Here is a 21,265-nt window from a genome sequence, read left to right on the forward strand (position 1 = left end):
GGCCATGTGGCAATAGGGAGATTTTTCAAAGTCCAGGAAATTTAAAGTCCATTTTCATCTCAACAAGGATGTCTTTCTTTCAGTTAGTCTCAAAAGGCCCCTTTACCTTATAATACATAAATAAATAACATTTCTGAACAACACAACAATACTAAGGAGTTTGATCCTGGCTCGCCTTTGCTGGTCCCTTTAGAGCTGCTTGTCCATTATCACTCCTTTCATTTATTTAATGTATATACTCATGTATCAGTCTAGAAATTTTAGTCCAAAAAATTTAACCCCCAAAATTGACACCCCTCCAATTGTTGCAAGAAGTTGCAAGTAGGAAATGTGCATTTGCATCCTTAGGGAAGCTGCTGCAACAAAGTCTCAAAAAGGTGTTGCAAGAAAAAACCCCTTTGCCTTGGTTTCACTGCAATGGCTTTCCTGCAAGCTAAGCCCCAATGGTGGGCCTTGGGGTGCTGCAGTTCCATACAGAAACCCTTATATTTTTTGTTTTGACTCACCCTTTGAAATGCAACCTTGCTCCCCAAACAAGAGGAAGTCTTTGCCTCCAAACCCGGGTGGCTTTAGGACCCGGAAGCCTCTGCTTCAGTTAACCCTTTCAGGCCCTGCTTTGTCCAAGATTAACCCTTTCTCCTTTTGCTGGCGCCTTTTTCTTCTTTGCAACAAAAGCAATCCCTGGAGTTCTTACTATGTGCATATTATTTTTTTCTGCTCAAAGAGAAACAGTGCACCCTTGCAAAGCCCCCAGAAGGAGAGGAAGGCTTAACAAGAAAGTGCCCCTGAGCATAGGCAGAGTACCTTTTTTGTGTGTTGCCAGAGTCCCTTTTTTTGCTCCCATTTCCCAAACATCTGGGATCACAAGGGGGAAGGACTTCCCGGGTCAGAGGGAGGTGGTTTCCGGGCAGCTTTAAGCCCCGGCACCTCTCTTTCTCTTTTTATATATATATATATTATATTATTTTTTGGAAATTCACCAGCAGCAAAAAATAAATAGCTGAAGGAGAAGAAGCTGCAGTTGCATTTGCACGATTGCTAAGCCCAGAGGTTGCATTGCATGTTTGCATTGCATTGCAAGGGAGGTGTCTCAGTGCAAAGCCCAAGAAGTCCCCCATTGCACAGCCAAGGTTCAGCAAAGGTACAGTCCTCCCTTTTCCTCTCCATCCCTTGCAAAAAATATTCCTGATCTTTAGGCTGCTGCAAAGGAAGCCTGGTCTTGCCCTTGATCCTTTCTCCCTTGCCAGGATCTGCTTGCTCCCAAAAGTATTAGGGAGCAGGGAAGCACTAAACTGGCTTGACTGAAGAAGAGTTCTGTGTCACCTGGAAGCTTGCACTTCTGCAGAACAAACACACTGCAGAAAGAAAGCATCCACTTTGAGGTTGCTTTAACTGCTCTGGCTCAATGCTAGGGAACTCTGGGAATTGTAGTTTTGAGAGACATTGAGCCTTCTCTGCCTGGTACCACAATAAACTACCATTCCCAGGATTCCCTAGCACTGAGCCAAGGCAGTTAAAGCAGTCTCAAACCTGGTTACTTATGCAGTGTGTTTTGGACCCTAAATGCTCAAAGTGGAGGACTCTTTGGGATTCTTCTTGGGCAGGACGTTGAAATGTAGGACATGTCCTGGAAAAGGAGGACATCTGGTCACCCTGGTGAGAAAATAACCTGGCTGCAGGAGAATAGAAAATCTTGGGGTTGTTGTTGTTGTGTGCCTTCCAAATAGTTTCTTTTTTAATTTTAAAAACTTTATTAATCATTAGTTTTATTAACATTCAAGAACATATTTTCTTATAAAAGCATATGTCATCTAAGTCCATGTTTTTAAGTAAAATGGATCCATTTCAACATGAATCTATGTAAACAGTCAACATAAATGTTACTTTAAATAAAAATCCATTATTATCCTTTTTATATCCATTCTTTCCCTTCTAAATCTTTTCTGACTTATGGCAGTCCTAAAGCAAACCTATCCCAGGGTTTTCTTGGCAGGCTTCTTCAGAGGGGGTTTGCCATGGCCATCCTCTGAGGCTGAGAGAGTGTGACTTGGCCCAGGTCACCCAATGAGACTCCATGGCTGAGTCAGGATTCGAACCCTGGTCCAGGGCCCAAAACCATTGCACCATGCTGGAAACATGGGGATGCTTATTGGCTTCAAATAAATGCATGGCACCAATATGTGTCTGTGTATGTTTGTGGGTCACCTCCGCTTAAATTTTGAAAATCATTTTGGGGAAGTTTTCAGATCAGTCCCCAAAATTGGATAAATGGAGAACTGCAGAGAGAGAAGGTTTGGTTGGTAAAATTAGAGACTGCTGAATAAATATTTCAACCCCCCCTCATCCCTTTCTTTCAAAGGAGAGGGTTTGAAATGTTATTCTATAGTCTCTGTAATTTTAGTTAGTTATTTTTATTACTGATTTTTAAAAATATATATACTGCCCACCTTTCTCCTGATTAAGGTCTCAAGGCGGCTAACAAAAAATTTAAAAATAGCACAAGTTTTTTTTAAATGCAAAAGCATTAAATGCAAAAGCATATAAAGTTTTTCAAATAACAAAAACAATGTTTAAGTTAAAAAAAGGTTGTGGTGGTGGTTTGTCCACAAGTCATTTGCAACTTATGGCAACCCTAAGACCCTATCATGGGGTTTTCTTGGCAAGAAAAGGGGGGTTGCCATTGTCATCCTCTGAGGCTGAGAGAGTGTGACTTGCCCAAGGTCCACTAGTGGGTTTCCGTGGCTGAACAGGAATTCGAACCTCAGTCTCTTAGGCCTGTTACAGACTGCCAAAATAAAGCTGCTTTGGGTCTCTTTGGAGGTATGCTGTTTAAATGATGCATGCATCCTAAGAGTCCAGAAGTCACGCCAAAGCCACACTCCATTCCTAAGCACTGGAGTGCAGCTTTGGCGCAGCTTCCGGATTCTTAGGATGCATGCATCATTTAAACAGCATACCTCCAAAGAGACCTGAAGCAGCTTTATTTTGGCAGTCTGTAACAGGCCTTAGTCATAGTCCAGTGCTCAGACCACTACACCACATTGGCTGTCATGCTTCTTTACTTATTCATTTAGCCCAGACTTCATTCCCAAGCAAATGCATCTACAATTGTGGTATTAATTCAGGAGTGCAGATCAGACGAGGAATGCTAGGTGCTGCAGTCCATGAACGCCTGGAAGATTAATACACTCGTCCACCCACATTTGTGCCTTTGACTTTTGCAGATTTGATTATTCACAGATTTTATTAATATGTTCTCTCTAGAAGTATCTGGGTCCTCCAGCGCAACTCTATGGTCAACTTTAACCAAAAGTCACACTGAAGGGCCTAGAGATTCCTGGAGAGAGCGCTCCACTAGGCCTTTGCAGCTCCTCCAGCGCAAATCTATGGTCAATGTCTGGCAGATGTTGACCACAGAGTCGCACTGGAGGACCTAGAGATTCCTAGAGAGGTGTGCTCTCCAGTAAAAACATAGTGTTTGTTATTTGCATCCCTCTCCACATTCAGGGGGGTCTTGTGTCCCTAACCCCAGCGAATGTAGAGGGACGAGTGTATATATTTGGAGAAGACATAATCTTGCAAATCTTGTTGCTTTCCTGACATTTCTTGGGACAAAACAAAATCCCCATTCATAGGCTTTAAACTGGCACACATAACCAGTCCATTTTTGTCTCTGGTCGCTCCGAACCAGAGATGAGGAACCAGTGCCCGCTTAGTTGTTTGTGTATTGCACCTCCCATCATCCCTCACCATTGTCTATACTGGGTAGCACTGGTGGGAGATGTATTTTAACAACATTTGTGAGAAATTGAAGGCTTTCAGGGCCAGCAACCATAGTTTTTTGTGGTTTTTTGGGCTATGAGGCCGTGTTCTAGAAGAGTTTATTCCCGATGTTTCCCAGCAGCTGTGGCTGGCAAACTGCTGGCGAAACGCTGGGAATAAACTTTTCTAGAACATGGCCTCATAGCCCAAAAAACTCACAAAAAACATCTCTGAGGCTTTGTGTTTCTCACCTTGGTCCTGAACTTTGCAAGTAACCCAGGTTGTGGGTTTTGTGCCTGCATGTTTTAATACATAAATTTCGAGATTTTACATGGGGGTATTGACATCTCATATCCTGATTTTGTGAGGAAATACATTCCAAGTAACTAGACTTCAAAAACGTGACGGTGTTCATTTAGTTCGTTATGCAAAGGTAGCACCTTTGAAACTGAGGGTGTATTCATATTGCAGAAATAAAGCAATTAGACATGACTGCAACAGCCGTGATTTAATGCTGTGGAATCTTAGGATTTGTAGTTTTGTGAGATATTTAGCCTTCCCTGTCCCCACCAAACTGCAAATCCCAGAAATCCATAGCATTGAGCCATACAAGTTAAAACAGTCTTGAACTGCTTTATTTCTGCAGTATGGCAGTGGCCTAATAGAAAGAAGTTGGTACTGGAAGCTTTGACTCTGGAGACCAGGGTTTGAATATACACTAGGGCATAAAAACCGACTGGTTGGCCTTGGGCAAGTCACACTCTCTCAGCCTTAGAGGAAGACAATGGCACACACACCTGAACAAACATTGCCAAGAAACCCCCATGACAAGTTTACTATAGAGTCACCATAAATCAGAAATAACTTGAAGCTACACAATTTCCTATGAATTTCTTTCAACAGTGCTACAAAATCCCTTTGCATTGCCAAGTAACTGACTAGACTGATTTTAAATTATAATTGTTTAATAGTAGTAACTGTCACAGTCTAGTAAAGTTACAGTCTAGTAACTGACTAGACTGAATTAAATTATAATTGTTTAATTGATGTTTTAGGGGAGGGTGGGATGCTGAGACATGGGATTATATGTAATTTTAACTTGTAAACTGCCTCAATTGTCATTGACACAGAGGCGGGATAAAAATAAAGTTTTATTTTATTTATTATTATTAACTGACTAGACCGCAGGTTTATACCGAGTGGCTTAAGTCATTTGTATGAAGTACAGTGTGCTTGTTGGATACATACACTTAATTTGTATGTGTATGACCACCATATGAATTTTGTAGGGTTTTCCTTAGGCAAGGAATACTCAGAGGTGGTTTTGCCAGTTCCCTCCTCTGAAATATAGCCTACAGAACCTGCCATTCGTTGGCTTGCTTGAGATAATAAATTCAGGCTGTAATTCTAAGCATTTCTACTAGAAAGTAAAGCTCATTGGACGCAGTGATACTTTAAGAACAGCATGGCAGGCAGAAATCTATATTTATTCAGTATTTTGTGCCTATCTGTAGCATTTTTATTTTATTTATTTTTGCATTGTAGTTTAATACTGTATTTTACTATTGCATTTTAAATATTGTATTCTAGTATTGTATTTTAGAATGTAATATTGAAGAAGTTGTAAATATTTTATTCTGTTGTAAAGTGCCATGGGCATCAATGGCGCTATATAAATAAACTACAAAAACAATAACTATAAAACTAATCTTAGTAATAAATCAGTTGGTTCAGATTTCTACCCGTTGCATCTCTAACAGAGGAAAAACTCCATTGCTGGATCTCTGCCTTTTTGCCACTATTAAAGGCACGGAATTGCAGTTAGACATAATGTTTTATTCCAGTTTTTTAAATCACCCCATGTCGATGTTTCAAAATAGGAAGCATGCCTACTGATTTAAAAAACCTTTGAAAAGTATCAGCCCTGGTACAGCCTGTGTTTGCAGAAATTAAGCACTGTGTGAACCAATAATATCATGCATATATTTATTAAGACTTATTGAGCAGGGATTTGAAAGAGAAAGGAGCCAAGCTGTCTGGCTAGTGGGTTGATGGACTTTCTTTTTGTGGAGACAGTGTTGTCTCCTGGGGGGTGAGCTTTTGGCTGCGTTCATATCTTCTTACAGATGTTCTATGCTTGGGAAGTACAAAATGGCCTAAGACAACATGGTGCAATGAGGCTTAGTCAGTTGCATAGCTCTGTTGATCAAGGTAAGGGGGAAAGGAGAGAACATCAGATTCCAAAAAGTCAAGTTTGGTAAGGCTAGAGGCGGCAAGTAAGACCTTACTCATCTGAAATTTATTGACAACGACAGTGGAGAAGTGGAGAGCACTTTGGTTGATTTGGAAATGTGCAAACCGCTAAACCCTGGACCAATCCTACATTTCTTGGCTGATCTGAGCATCACCATGTATGAGGGAAAAGGCTTGTAAGAGTGTTCATTTTTCTTTATTTGTTTTTGTCCTTTCCAAACTGTGCCCCCCCCCCTTTTTTTTTTTGTATCCTTGACATCAATCTGGTTTACTTCTTATGTGTCCCGTTCACTTGATCATGTAGGGCTTTCTTTTTAAAAGTAATGTGTTGGTCCAACAGATATATAGGACTCGACACCTTTTCTTTGCCTAGAGTTAAAGGTGCAGGAAACAAGTCCAGCTTCCAAATGTTGTATGCTCCAGGATCTGAAGTCTTCAAGTTTTACAGGAATAACTCATAGTTTTACCTTACACACTGGGGATTTGGGGGATTGTATTCCATAAAGTAACTTCCAAATTGGAAGAAAGGACTATAACTATTAAATATTAATAATAACAATTATTTATAATACCCTTTCCACAAAAGAGCAGTACATCAGAATGTATACAATAAAAAGCAAATGATAAAACACCACACTATAAAATACTAAAATAATATAATAGCATGCTAAAAACAAACACAAACACAATCCTCCTCAGTCACTACCTCAATGCACTAAAGAGCATTGTAGGAATGCAAACATCAACTTCAGCATTGTATTTTCACTTGAGAACAGAGTCTTCTCTATGAAAATGTATTACCAGTCTTTAAAGATTGGTTAAATCTTTCAAGCTAAATAAAAATATGTTATTCAGCACAAAGAAGATCAGGTTAAAATCTTGAGACCAAGACATAGGCCTGTTACAGACAGCCAAAATAAAGCTGCTTCGAGTCACAGTGGAGGTATGGTGTTTCAATGATGCATGCATCCTAAGAGTCCAGAAGCCACACCAAAGCCACGTTCCAGTCCTTAGGGCTGGAGCGTGGTTTTGGTGCGACTTCTGGACTCTTAGGACGCATGCATCATTCAAATACCATACCTCCACTGTGACTCGAAGCAGCTTTATTTTGACTGTCTGTAACAGGCCATAGTTTTCCTACTAAAGATGTGTAGGCTTTCAAAGACCTACTTCTGTCGGAAGACTTTAAATTTAGGTTCTGTATAACATAATAATGGGTCTATAATTTATTCACTCAAATTGCAATCCTGCATCTCACCTATCAATAGGAATTAATTTCTGTGTAATCCTATTTCCTATTGTACTCTTAAGCCTTTCCTCTTTTGGGATGCTCAAGATTGTCCAATGACAATAATCTACTTGAGTCTGAACCAATGTGCAGGATTATCTATGGAGAAATGATGATTAGGTTGATTTGAAAAGAGAATTTATACTTGCCAGATTTGAATTACGGTGTTGGAAAGGGTAGGTTTTCTAAAGTTGACTAGATTACATCACAACCAACACAACGGCTTTTGACCTACTGACCATTGCCTCAGGCTATAAGGAAAAATATTTTGTTGTGAGGCAGACAAAAATGATAAAAAATCTAATCTGGAAAAGATGTGACTGGTTTGTTTTCCTTCTAACAATGTCTTCTAGATAATAAATAAATCATGACATTATTTAATGGCTAGTCAAGTCATGGGTAGGTTTTACTAGAAAACAATTGAAAGTATTGTGTTGTTATTGTTGTTTCCAACTGTTGGAGACCTTAAGGCAACACTATGGGAGGATATCTTGGCAAGATTTAGAGAAAGTCTGCCATACTCTGAGGCTGAGAGAGCATGAACGTGCCTTACGTTACCCAGAGGATTTCCATAGCTGAGCACAGATTTCAACATGGGTCTCTGTGAGCATTGGACTGTGAAGATTTTCACACAACATCGTTATATCGTTCCTTTATCGTCCCAAAGTGTAGCGGAATCGTCATAACAGACAGACGATTCCAAAAGATTTTCACATGAGGCTGTTAATGTTCTTAAAATGTTGATATATCAGAATTGAGCAATTCAACTGTTTTGAAATCGTTTTGTAATCATTTATTGCTGAATTCTGAAATATCAACGTTTTAAGAACACTAACAGCCTCATGTGAAAATCTTTTGGAATCGTCTATCTGTTATGACGATTCCACTACACTTTGGAACGATAAAGGAACGATATAACGATGTCATGTGAAAATCTTCTACGACTCTGGACCAGGGTTTGAATCCTCCCTCTGGCTCTCATTCATAGGGTCGCCATTCGTTGAAGCCGACTTCATAGCAGTTAACAACAAGCCTCCCCAATTTGGGTCCTTCCAGATGTGTTGAACTATAGTTCCCAAAATCCACTAGCCAGTGGCTATGATGGAAGTTGTAACCCTAACAGAACTGGAAGGCACCAAGTTGGGGAACCCATAGATCTGTTGGACCATTTCAAACAGGCCCGCACAACATATGATCTGGGGGCCATATGCAGCCTGCTAAAGGATTTTGGGCGGCCCGCAAGGATGTGGAACGACTTCGGGGCTTCTCTGCCACTCGGCCTCCAACTGAGGAAAGGGCCATGTCAAGGAGGATGGGCAAACACTCGCCCTGCAAGGCTTTCTCTTGAGAAGGCCAAGCGGCAGAGACAGATAAGGAGCAAACGCTCGCCCTTCAAGCTTCTCTGCTGCTTGGCTTCCTCCTGAGAAAAAGCCTGGGCAGAGGAGGGGGAGGATAGAATTAATATTAATTATATTTTGATTGATTGATTGATTAAAACCAATTTGCGGCCCAAAGAAGTTCAGCCTATTTTAATTTTGGCCCCTACCTACTGCCAGGTTGTGCAGGCCTGATGTAGAAGATGACCCCACATTCTAGAATTATGAGCAAGACAATGAGAAAAGGTTCATGTTCCTAACTACTTTCTCTACTGGCCTTCCAGATGGCTTTCACCTGGTCCTACAACTTTCCACTAGCACCAACCAGTATAGCCAAAGGTGAGGTTTTATGGGAGGTGCAGTTCAAAAACATCAGGAGGACCATAGTGCCAGGTCAAATTAAGTATGATGTCCAAACAAGGCTGCCAATCCCAGATTTAGTTAGACCAGCGGTTCTCAACCTGTGAGTCACAGCCCCTGTGGGGGTTGAACCACCCTTTCACAGGGGTCACCTAAGACCATCGGAAAACACATATTTCCGTTGATCTTAGGAACCAAGATGCCACCTCTTTTATGGTTGGGAGTCACCACAACATGAGGAACTGTATTAAAGGGTCACGGCATTAGGAAGGTTGAGAACCACTGAGTTAGACTGTCATGCAGTGATTCCCAAACTCTGGCCTTCCAGATGTTTTGGACTTCAGCTCCCAGAACCACAGACCATTGGCCAAGATAGCTGAGGCTTTGGGGAGTTGAAGTCCAAAAACATCTGGAGGACCAGAGTTTGAGGATCGAATTAGAGCAACAGGAGGAAGAGCAGTATATTAACTGTGTCCCCATCAATTGTTCTCCCAGATATAATGCTCCCCTCAGCCGCTGTTCCATCCATGGGAAATTTTTTTAAACAGTTTGCAGAAGATGTTTTGCACCCCCCCAAAAAATGACCTGTTTGAAAATGGTCAAAAAGCCCCTTCCTTTCTCCTTCAGTCAGATCAAGTGTAGAGTTACTCTGTCTCTTTTTTATCCCTTCCCTGACTGGGTTTCCTTTTTCCCCAACCTGATGTTGGCAGATTGTTCACAGGCTTCCAATGTCAAGTTTAGTTTGGCCCTACGGGCTTCACCTTTAATTACAAAAACATATTTCTTCTTGTTATTACATTTAACAGTGACAGGGAAGCCAACAATTAAAGAAGAGGAGCAGGAGAGAGTTGCATGCGTCATAACAATCCAAGAATGATGACTGGATTATCCAGAAATAAGTCCTTTGTTATGTCTTTTGTCAGAGACATGTTTAATCAAAGTACTGTATGATGTATGCTGGAAAGACCCTAAAAACCGAGAGTTCAAATCTGGAGGATAATTGATTTTTCTGATGCTAAAGAACAAGTGTCATAGCTTAATGCTATCTGATGTGTTTACTTGGAAATAAGTCCTGCTTAGTCTAAGTATACAGTATACTTTAAGTATATTTTAGTCTTAAGTATACAGAGTGAGCAAAACATGGCCCTCCATATGTTGTTGCACAAGACCCATCAGCCCTAGCCAGCATAGCTAATAAGGGGGAATGCTGGCAGGTGTAGTACAGCATGAAGGGCTACATTTAGTCTACAGGCTTAGTAGGAAAGTGTACTTTTAACCCTACTGTTCTGCTTCATGTTTGGGTAAAAGTCTTAACCCTCAGACACCCCATCTTCTTTATTAGGCATGAACACAACAGGCCAACTTGTTGAACGTAAAAGAAATTTTAAAATATATGTCACTTACAATTAGATTATGCCCCTTTTTGTAACAATGCTGCTAAAATGATAATTTTCTGTTCTGCTACAATCTGTTCCTTCATTTACACTAAAGTGGCACTTATAGGACAAGAAATCTATTTTATGATGTTAGCAACTGCTAGGTTTTCAAACCAACAATGATTAATATCATCACTCAATTGATTCATGCATGTAGCCCTATTAATATTACTATACTTGATGTTTTTTACAATTCGCACATTGATACGTGCTGCTTATTTTTTAAAAGAAATACATTATTTGCATTTGTAGTTTTTCTCCGTTGAGCTCAAGGTGATATAATATGATGTTGTATCTCTTCCCCATTTTTATTTTCACGGCAATCCTGCAACATAGACAGGGGTGAGTGAAAATTACTGTCCTAGGCTGCATCTGTACTGCAGAAATAATTTAATTTGACACCACTTTAATTGCCATGGCTCCATGCTGTAGAATTCTGGGAACTGTAGTTTGTTGCATCAGCACTCTCTGACAGAGAAAGTTAAATGTCTCACCAAACTACAGTTCCCAGAATTCCATAGCAGGGAGCCATGGCCATTAAAAATGGTGTCAAGCAGGATTAATTCTGCAGTGCGGATGCAGCCCTAGTATTACCCAGTGAGTTTTATAGCTTAGTGGGAACTTGGAGCTGTGCAGGCCAGTTCTCATTCCAATACTCTAATTTATTGTGTAATTATAACTTCTCCAGCTTGCCATCTGGACCAGTTGAGGAATTTGCTCACCTGATAACTTCTGCTGGTTAGTGATTGGAAACTGTACCCCCAAAAAAGTCCAGATAAGTGCAGAAAGCAACTTGAGAATGCGGAGGAAAATGACAGCAAAGCGCAATATGGTAGCCCAGTACCTCCAGTGTCCGGCTCCACCAGAACAGCGAGCACAACCCCTGGTGAAAGTGGAGAAGGAGCCAGACCCAACTGCTTCGGATTCATTGGGGGTATCAGAGGGCTCTGTGAAAACCTATCGCATTGTGCAGGTTGGGAGTGCTGGAGGAGGCCTAAAACTGCAGCAGACCAGGAGCGAACGACTGGAGACACCCCAGCGCTGGGAGATCCAGGGTCAGGAATTACCAACTCCAGACCTTACGCCAGTACAGTCGCCTGCATGGCGAAACCTGCAGGTGCCAGAGCTTACACTGACAGAAGATGTGGAGACCTACTTGGCTACGTTTGAGGATGTGGCAGAAGCCTGCAAGTGGCCAAAGGAACAATGGGTGACCCGGCTCATGCCAGCCTTAAATGGAGCCGCGCTCCAGGCCTACAATAACTTGGATCCCAGAGAAAGTGGGGATTATGGAAAAGTGAAGGCTGCTATCTTGCGGGAGGATGCTGTCAGCCAGGAGAGGCAGCGCCAGAACTTCCGTCACTTCCGTTACCAAGAAGCTGAAGGACCCCGGGAAGCCTGTGCCCGGTTGAGGGGGCTCTGCCATCGCTGGCTGGAGCCAGAAAGCCGCACCAAGGAACAGATTGTGGAGCTCTTAGTCCTAGAACAGTTCTTGACCATCCTGCCAGAGGAAATGCAAGACTGGGTTCAGGAATATCGCCCAAAGACCTGCATCCAGGCAGTGACCCTGGCAGAGCATTTCCTGCTGAAGCAGCAAGAGGGTGAGCGATGGGATCAGCAGGTGAGAGCACTTTAGCATAAGTCTAGGAAGTTGCAGGGATGTGGTTTTACTGCTAATCTCTAATGCAGAATCTAGTAACTTGCACTGAGACCCAAGGAATCCTGGTTTTAAATTATTTTTAAAGGAAAAGATTTCCTCCATTATTGTTTGAAGATATTGTCACAGATAAAACCCTTAAAATATGCACATTGGTTGCTGTATGGGCATTGAAACTCTGTGCCAGCCTTTCTCAGTCTTTTTACTCTGGAGAAACCCCTGAAATAATTTGCAAGTTTCAGAGAACCCCTGCATAAAAATCGTTATGTCTATAGCTAAAAAAAAGTTATTTGCAATCATGATGTCTTGTGGAGCCCCTAGCAGCCTCTCTCAGAACCCAGAAAACTATGCTTCCCTGAAGGCAGGAAAACCTACTCTGTTTTCCTTTGACTTCTAAGATTTAATCCAGTGTTGCACAAATCACAGAAGGCCCCTGCTGTTTTCACTCTTTTTAAAATATAAACTGATTCAGAATGCTGAATTCTATACCTGGTCATTACTGCTCATAGTCCTAGGCTGCACTGCAGAAATAATGCAGTTTGACACTGCTTTAACTGCCATGGCTCAGTGCTATGGAATTCTGGGATTTGTAGCTTTGTGAGATATTTAGCCTTCTCTGCCAGAGTGCCTCAACAAACTAGAGATCCCACAATTCCATAGCACTGAGCCACAGCATTTAAAGCAGTGCAGATGCAGCCATAGAATATAGTCAACCCAGGATTCAAGAAAGTGAAGCCAATTCAGATGGGTGTAGCAGAGATCGCACAGCAGGAGACTACCAGAACAAGTTTCATGTGCAAAATCATGTTTGAGAATGACCCTGGTGTGAAATTCATGTCTTAAGTTAGAAAATTGAGGTTATGTTCACATCAAGAGTTGAACTGTTTTTTGTGTATAGATTGTTTTATTTTTTGTGGCTACAGTGAGTGACTTGCCAATAAAACTAGAATTGTTAGTAGTGAGAAGGCAAAGTAAAGAAGCAATGGGAATAATATTTTAACATCTGCAATATTCAGCTGTGTGAATATTGCAACTGAATCAGTTTTTATTTATATTCAACAGGGTTCTTTGTTCCCAAAATCCTTCTGTCCCCCTTCAAAAAAATAATGGCATAGCTAATATGTACACATCTGGCCAACTCCTATAGCGGCTTAGTTTTGGTCACATATTCCAAGACCACATGAATTCTGGGCCACCATGTTGAGTGAATTAGAGTGTTTACTTGCCCTGATTTTTGTAATACTTGGCAGGTATAACATCACCCAGTTTATTTAGACCACTGTGGTCTGCATTGGCCTTTGTGGGTCTCAGATCGTACAAGCCTTGCTTGTTATTAATCAATGAGTTGTGAGTCTTTACAGACTGCCAAAATAAAGCTGCTTCGGGTCTCTTTGGAGGTATGCTATTTAAATGATGCATGGGTTCTAAGAGTCCAGAGGTTGCACCAAAGCCACACTCCATTCCTAAGAAATGGAGTGCAGCTTTGGTGCAGCTTCCGGATTCATAGGACCCATGCATCATTTAAACAGCATACCTCCAAAGAGACCCGAAGCAGCTTTATTTTGGCAGTCTGTAACAGGCCTTAGTTACCCAATTTGAACCAAACCCAGAGCCCATGTAGCTTAATAGCAGGACCTGCTCTGCTGTTAGACGGATTGAGGCAATTGCCAGAAACTACAGAAGCAGATACAGGGAAAGGTGGTAGTAGTGGCACCCAGGCGGCTATTTCTTTTGAAATCATTGACTCTTTCTCTCTGTTAAAGGACAGTCTTGTGTATGCCACACAGCCTGTCCTCGAAAATCTCCTCCCCATCCCACCCTTTTTTAAACTACTCTTCTGTTCTTCTTGTGCAGAAGATAATATCTCATTGCCAGTGCTGAAATAAGATTCGGATACCAATTGAACCAGCTTCTAGACATAGAAAAAGGAGGGAATTGCCAGCCACAGATGCTGGCGAAAGGTCAGGAAGAAAATCTTCTAGAACATGGCCACATAGCCCGAAAAACAAAGGAGGGAATGTTTTCTTACCTGTAGCCTCAGGCAACCAGATGTCTTAGGCTGGCTCTGTATATTCTCTTCTGCCCATTCTTTTCTTTCTAGCTTCCACTTATTGATTTGTTCAAGGGTTAAAATGGGAATCCTATTGTTTTTGTTGTTGTGTAATTACTGACATTGTTGTCCTCTTTGTTTTGAATGGGGTCTATGCTGCTGTTTCAGGTGCTGGGGCCATTTGTATTTGAGGAAGCTGTGAGTTTCCCGGAAAGTGAGCAAATGTCAATGGATACCAGGCAGATGGTGCTCTGCAGAGATTCCAAGGAAGATGCTAACGAAAACCCCTCCTCACTAGGTAAGAGTATTTGTGGGGCTTGTGCAGGGTGTACAGATGGAACAATATAGAAAAAGTGGTATGCAGACATGAGTTTTTAACATAGCATTTCCCTAACTTTGATCCTCCAAGTGTTTTGGATTTCAATTCCCAGAATCCTTGGCTAGCCTAACCAACAGTAAGGAATTCTAGGAGCTGAAGTCCAAAATATCTGGAAGACCAGAGTTTGGGAAACACTGTGTCAAACCACATGTCCAGCAGAAATGAACAGAACCATGAATAGAAGACAAGCATTGATTTTTCCATTTTTAAAAAAAAAAAAACATTTTACACATAAAATATTAGTGGGTCATGGTGAAACCTGAGTGTAGATTCTTTTTTCCATAATATCCTGAGTTTCTGTAGGAATTAAGTTTTTGTTGCAGTCATACTGTGGCCCGAAGCAGATGGGCCGAAAAATGCAGTTTCTGGCCACATTTGGTACATAGTGTTTAAATGATGCACACCTTAAATGCAGAGGGAAACCACCCCAGACCTGTGTCTTTCCCAAAGAACTGGTCCAAAAAGAAGTGGTAAAATACTGCTCCTTTTGGTGGTTTAGTTTAAAACCGTAGCAGCAGCCTGGATCAGGGCTGGGCACATGTGTTGCCATGTCCATGGTGTCAATTGTGCCATTGTGACCACAGACAACATTTTTCAACCCGTCTGTTTTGGGCCTGTATCACCGCTACCCTGCACGCACACACACACGCACACACACACACACACACACACACACACACACACCTGCACTCAAGAGTGGCAAATACTCAGGATGACCATAGCATCATGTGGTTCACTTTCACTTACTGTACATATACTGGCTCAAAGAGTAGATCAAGTTATACCACTGATCCTGTGAAAATGACATACACTTTCAGAGGATTCTTCATAAAATACTAATAGCATGTTCTTGTTTTCCCAAGTCTTTGCAATCCATCCATTTGTTTCTGCAAATGAAATTGTTTACTGTTCGTTTAATAGCTTGTTTTATTATCTTAAGTTATTGTTAACAGCTTCACCATAAGCTGCTATAAGAATTCTTTGTATTGAAGTTCAGATTAGCTGGTTCAATACATCAATTTTGGCCTTTGACCTTCCAGATGTTTTGGACTACAACTCACATCATCTTTTAACATCGGCTGCATTTGGTGAGGTTGATGGGAATTATAGACCAAGTCATCTGGAATGTTAAAGGTTCCCTGCCCCTCAAATACATAAATCCCTAGTGGTTGAATATCACTTGCCACAAATGTGTGCGATCAGAGCTGGGATATCTATCTATCTATCTATCTATCTATCTATCTATCTATCTATCTATCTATCTATTTTAATTTTGGAATACAAGTGGTGTGTAGTACATATATGTGCTGTAGTTGTAAGGCCAGATTGAGACATGAGGATCTGTAAATTAGTGGGAATCTAAGCATAGTGCTTGGTGCAAATCTAGGCCTCCCGCCATAGATCCTCACATCTCTCTCCAGCTTCACAGATAAAGTACAGATATACATTACACTACTTGTACAGTGTATCACAAAATCCAAGATATTCCAAAACTCGAAGCATCATGTGAGTACTCAAAAAAAGTTTTGGATTTTGAAGTATTTTGGATTTCTGGATAAGGAATACCCAAACTGACTTTGCCTGTCACCTTGAAAATATAAATATACCTGAAAGGTGCAAGTTATAAATTATGTGAATAAATAAATAACTGAAGAGGACAGACTCTGAGCATGTTTAGAATTAAGAGACAGTGTAATATCGTGGTCAGATTATTGGACATAGGTAACAAAGGTTCAAATACCCACATAGCCTGATTTTTAAATGCTTTTTTTAAATTATGAGTAGTAGTAGTAGTAGTAGTGGCAATGATAGCTTTCTAACTCCCAGAAACTTTAGCTTTTGTGTATAAAATGCTTCTTTCCTTGCACATGATTACAACACCTTTTTTTACTTGTTGATTGGTTAAACAGGATTTGCAGTGGTTAAAATTGGCACTTTTCTTTCAATCCAGCAGGTGATGAGAACCAGTCCAAAAATGACGAAGAGTTCCTAATACAAGAAAGTACAAAGAGGCAAAAAAGCCGTCTTCATCCCAGCCTTCAGCCTGCTCAGTTTTCCCGGCAGAACACCGATAGACCACTAGTCACAAACAAACAGGCTTCTCACAGGCAGGAAGCCCTTTTCCCCTGCCCCGAATGTGGAAAGAACTTCTCTCGGAAATCAACGCTCACCAGACACCGGAGGGTGCACACAGGCGTCAAGCCCCACCAGTGTACCGAATGTGGGAAAAGATTCTTGCACAAATTCAACCTGGTGAACCACATGAGAACCCACGTGCGAGAGGAGTCAAGCCGTTGTTCATTGTGTGGGAAAAACGCAAAGCGAAATTCAAGCCTAGGGGGTCAAGAGAGGAAAGCCGGGTGTTGTGAATGTTCAGAAAGTTTTGGGCCACAGTACAATACAGAGCAGAGAATGCCTGAAACTGGGGAATCATTCAGCTGACTTCAAATTCTGAGGAGAGAAATAAAATGTAGCTGACTTGAATGTAGAGAGGAATATTAGGAAATGTTCAGACCCCAGTGCATTTTTCTAGAAGCTGGAACCACCTTCTGAGAATGAGGCAGTTACCTTGAATGCAATCAAAGCAAATAATGCTTTCAGCAGCTCAATTTGGTTAAATATTTTATTTTTATTTTTATTTTTGTTTGTTAACATTTAGGGGAGCATAAAGTCCAAGAAATTTCCCTCAGAAACAGTAGAATACCAAGTGTTGAAAAACAAATTCTGACCATGAGCAGTTATAATGTAAGCTTCACTTCATGTTGTTCATAGGAATCTAAACTAAAGATGTATTAGATGGTCCAAGAAAACAGTATAGTGGATAAATTATCCAGTCATCTCTTGCTCATTCATTATGTGGTCAAAAATCCGTTATTTTGGGGCAGGCCTCCAGGTTATGCTGGTGTGGGGAGAACATGTGGCCCTCCAGGTGTGATTGGACTGCAATTCCCATAATCTCATACAGCATAGCCAGTGGTAAGGGATGTTGGGAGATGAGCTTCAAGAAATTCTGGTCACATATTTCCCACCCCTGAGAGAATGTCACCTCAAAGGCCTTCAATCCAGTGCCTCCTTATCAAGTCATGTTTGACATTGTGATATAGATAAGAACTGATCTACTTACTGGCGGTCAAATTTGAGTTCCTGTTGTTGTTGTTTTTAAATAGTGCCTCTGTAAGAGGTATTTGTTGTCCATTTCAAGTTTTCTGTTATAGTTGTTTGGGTCAGGAATCTGCACCCTACTCACACTCTTAATCTTTTGTTTTGTTGTGTTGTCCAACAATAAACAGCAAGAACCTGGGTAAAATCCAAAGGAATGACCCAAAGGGGGACTTTGGACTTGGGTTTAAACTGTTTTGAAAATGATGACAACTGTCAAAAGTTGTTTGTTCATAAGAAATGGGAGCTCTTATTGTGCAAAGGAGAGGGAATCAAAATTCCCATTGGGTATACTTAAAATAGCACTTTGGACTTCTGCCTGTTTGTTTTTGGTACATGCCTGTCAAACACATTTCAAATATTTCAAAGGCCTTCTAACACTACCAGTTTTTTAACCCCTGTAACATTGTTCCTATACCAAAACTGCATGTTTGGAATTTTGCAACAGTTATAGCTGCATATGTAAATTTTAGATTTTTTTAAAGAAAGAGAAAAAATTGTTTTTGTAAAATTTTTATTAAAGCTTTATTTTTTTGTAGTTTGCACATTAAAAGAAAAGGTTTAAAGTTGTAATAAGGATATTTAGTTCCTCATGTTCCACTTAGTTTGGGGATGGCAATTCTTTATTTTGTTGTTTTCTTAGGTAGTAACCCACTGGGTGACAGTGGATGGCAATGACAAACCTACTCTGAACAAAACTTGTCAAGAAAAACCCATGATAGGCTCACCTTAGGATAGCCATGAAATGACTTGAATGCACACAACAACAACAACAGCCCAGCTGAATTCAAGACCACTGAACAAAGCCACTTCTTATGAAATTGATTTGGTCATGGCAGAATAAGGCTCTAGTATCTTTCACACGTACCTGGGAATAAAAAATTCCCCTTGAATTCAGTGAGATTTAATTACAAGTAAACATCCAAAGGGCTGGGCTGTAAACACAAACACAATGGGCCCTTAATATCCATTGTGTTAATACAATGTGCACTCACTCCCCTTTGCTTGAGTCCACATCATGTGACTGGCGTGGAATCGAACTGACTTCCCCCTCACTTCGGAAGGACAACAGAAAGGCAACCAGGTGGGGAAAAACATGACGTTTTAACCTCAATCCGAATTGCTAGAGAGGAGTGACTGGATCTGGTATGGAAAAACATCATACTGTACTTTGCATTGCTAGAACAGGAGTGACTGCAGATCTGAGCTACAATCCCCCCCCCCCCCCATGTGTGATAAGGTCCTATGACAGGAATATGGAATGGGCAGCCTTCCAAATGTTGGATTACAACTTCATTCATCCATAGTCAGGATAGCCAATGAGAAGGGGAAATAGGGTTGCAAGAGTGGAAACTGTTGCAATCTGTACCTGTAACAGTTGTGTATAATAGGAGCCGGTGTGGTTTGAACGTTGGACTATGACTCTGGAAACCAGGGTTCGAATCACCACTCAGCCATAGGATCCCACTGGGTGACCTTGGGCTGGTCACTCTCTCTCAGCCTCAGATGATGGCAACGGCAAACCCCCTCTGAAGAAACTTGCCAAGAAAATCCTGGGATAGGTTGCCTCAGGGTCACCATAAGTCAGAAATGACTTGAAGGCACATAACAACAACAACAAAAAGTAGGGACTTGCAGCAGGTGTTCCTTGTTACCTGGTTTGTATGACAACTAATACCTGCTGAGATTCTCTCTTCTACACAACCATTAAAGATGCAAAAGCTCTTTCCATTTTTCACTTTAGCAGCTCTTAAGGAGAAAATACAGTCCAGCGTCATCCGGGAGGCTACAAATTTTCCATCTCTCGACTGAGTGAATTGTGGATATAACCCTGCAAAAAATTGAACTCTGTGCCGCTAGTGTTTGATGCCAATGGCAGGGTGGCAACCTTTGCCCTCTGGATGTTTTCAGCTACGAATTCTAAAATGAAATGTCAGATCAGAAAAAAGCCAAACTTGAGAGCATCCAATGGAACCTATAGCTCAAGATACTGCAAAAGAGAGACTTTAGCAGCAGGCCCATTTCAATATAGAATGCTAGGAATTACAGCAACCAGCACACAAGTAATTTTTTTCCCTTTTTAACAAACAAATCTTCCAGCATTTTGAGAGGAGGGAAATTCCAGCCTTTGAATTTCATTCACTTGCAAAGCTATGCTGTACAATTCTGTACATGTCTACATAGAAGTAGGACTCAATGAATTCAGCCAGTATTGCAAACAGATAGGTATATCTAGGTGTGCATCTACACTGTAGAAATAACTCTGAGGAAGACTGCATGCTAGATGGATGAACTCAGGGAGGTCTAAATTCACAGGACCTGAGCAAAGATGTGGAAGACAAGGGGTCTTGGAGGTGTCTCATCCACAGGGATGCCATGAGTCAGGGTCGACTTGACAGCAGTTAACAACAACAATAAACTGCTTTATCTCTGCAGTGTGGAAGAGCTGCTGGTTTACTTCTCAGATTCACAGACGGTACTAGTGAGCAGATCCATGGAGTGCCAATTCATCCATCTGAGGAAACAGAGCTGGGCTGCATCTTCCCTACAGAAACAAGGCAGCTTGATCCTGTTTTAACTGCCATGGCTCTGTGCTATGGGATTCTAGGAAGGCCCCATACAGACAGGCCAAAATAAAGCTGCTTCAGGCCACTTTGGAGGTATGCTATTTAAATGATGCATGCATCCTAAGAGTCCAGAAGCCACACCAAAGCCATGATCCAGTCCTAAGGACTGGAGCACAGCTTTGGTGCAGCTTCCGGACTCTTAGGACACATGCATGATTTAAACAGCATACCTCCAAAGTGGCCCGAAGCAGCTTTATTTTGGCCTGTCTGTATGGGGCCTATTGCTGTGACACCAGAGCTCTCTGATGGAGAAGACTAAATTTGTCACAAAACTACAGTTCCCAGAGCCATAGCAGTTAAAGCGGTGTCAAACTCCATTGCTGCTGCAGAGCAGAGGAAGCCAAAGTCTATGCTTTGCTAAGAAAGTTGATGCTTTGGCACAGTTCGTTTCCAAGGTACTACAAGCCCCCTTTGCATCCTGACTCATGTCCTAACTGCAAAGGAGGACAAGGCACTACAGAACGTTAGAACCTGCAAGAAAAATGTAGGACATGACCAAAGAAAAGCTTTTTAAAAAAATAATATAAATGCAAATTAATGGTTCTAAGTCATGCTCAAAATGGGGGGAATTTTGGAATTACATTTTGAGCATAACTAAGAAGCATTAAGAAGTTTTTTTAAGCTATTCTTTGATCATGCCCTACATTTTCCTGGAAGTTCCTCCTTGTCCTCCTTTGTAGTTGGGACATTTGGTCACCCTGGTTGTTGCGGTAGAGGCGGCTGCCTTGCAGTGCTTCCATGCTATTCAATTCTTATTTATTCCAGAATTCCATAGCATTGAGCCAAAGCAGTTAAAGTGGTGTCAAACCAGATTCTTTGTAAAGTGCGGATGAGGTTTAGGTCCAAAACACACTGAAGAAATACTCCAGTTTGAGACCACTTTAACTGCCCTGGCTCAGTACTAGGAAATCCTGGGAA

General features: G+C 41.3%; 1 protein-coding gene across 6 annotated transcripts; it reads left to right on the forward strand.

Moving 5' to 3' along the window:
- Nucleotides 1-1,004: 1,004 nt before the first annotated feature.
- Nucleotides 1,005-18,204, forward strand: LOC149303488 (uncharacterized). 6 transcript variants are annotated; one of them, XM_089481281.1, is made up of 4 exons: nt 1,005-1,141; nt 11,164-12,096; nt 14,351-14,480; nt 16,513-18,204. In XM_089481281.1, exons 2-4 carry the CDS (start codon nt 11,275-11,277, stop codon nt 17,001-17,003), a joined length of 1,443 nt encoding a protein of 480 aa, XP_089337407.1. In that variant the 5' UTR covers nt 1,005-1,141; nt 11,164-11,274; the 3' UTR covers nt 17,004-18,204. The 6 variants fall into 6 exon arrangements, with proteins under 6 accessions (XP_089337407.1, XP_089337408.1, XP_089337410.1 ...); XM_089481282.1 differs by lacking the exon at nt 1,005-1,141 and adding an exon at nt 1,368-1,656; XM_089481284.1 differs by lacking the exon at nt 1,005-1,141 and adding an exon at nt 7,407-7,479.
- The last annotated feature ends 3,061 nt before the right edge of the window (nt 18,205-21,265 follow it).

The sequence above is a fragment of the Sceloporus occidentalis genome, unplaced genomic scaffold (genome assembly GCF_023333645.1).
Source record: "Sceloporus occidentalis isolate IW3139 unplaced genomic scaffold, rSceOcc1.0.p SCAF_14, whole genome shotgun sequence".
Lineage (NCBI taxonomy): Eukaryota > Metazoa > Chordata > Lepidosauria > Squamata > Phrynosomatidae > Sceloporus > Sceloporus occidentalis.

What these genes read in the sequence shown, in the direction of transcription:
- LOC149303488 (XM_089481281.1), top strand. Translation starts at nt 11,275, where the DNA reads ATGCGGAGGAAAATGACAGCAAAGCGCAATATGGTAGCCCAGTACCTC. An exon ending in GTGAGCGATGGGATCAGCAG is followed by an intron (nt 12,097 to 14,350) that starts GTGAGAGCACTT and finishes CTGCTGTTTCAG; the next exon opens with GTGCTGGGGCCATTTGTATT. An exon ending in CGAAAACCCCTCCTCACTAG is followed by an intron (nt 14,481 to 16,512) that starts GTAAGAGTATTT and finishes CTTTCAATCCAG; the next exon opens with CAGGTGATGAGAACCAGTCC.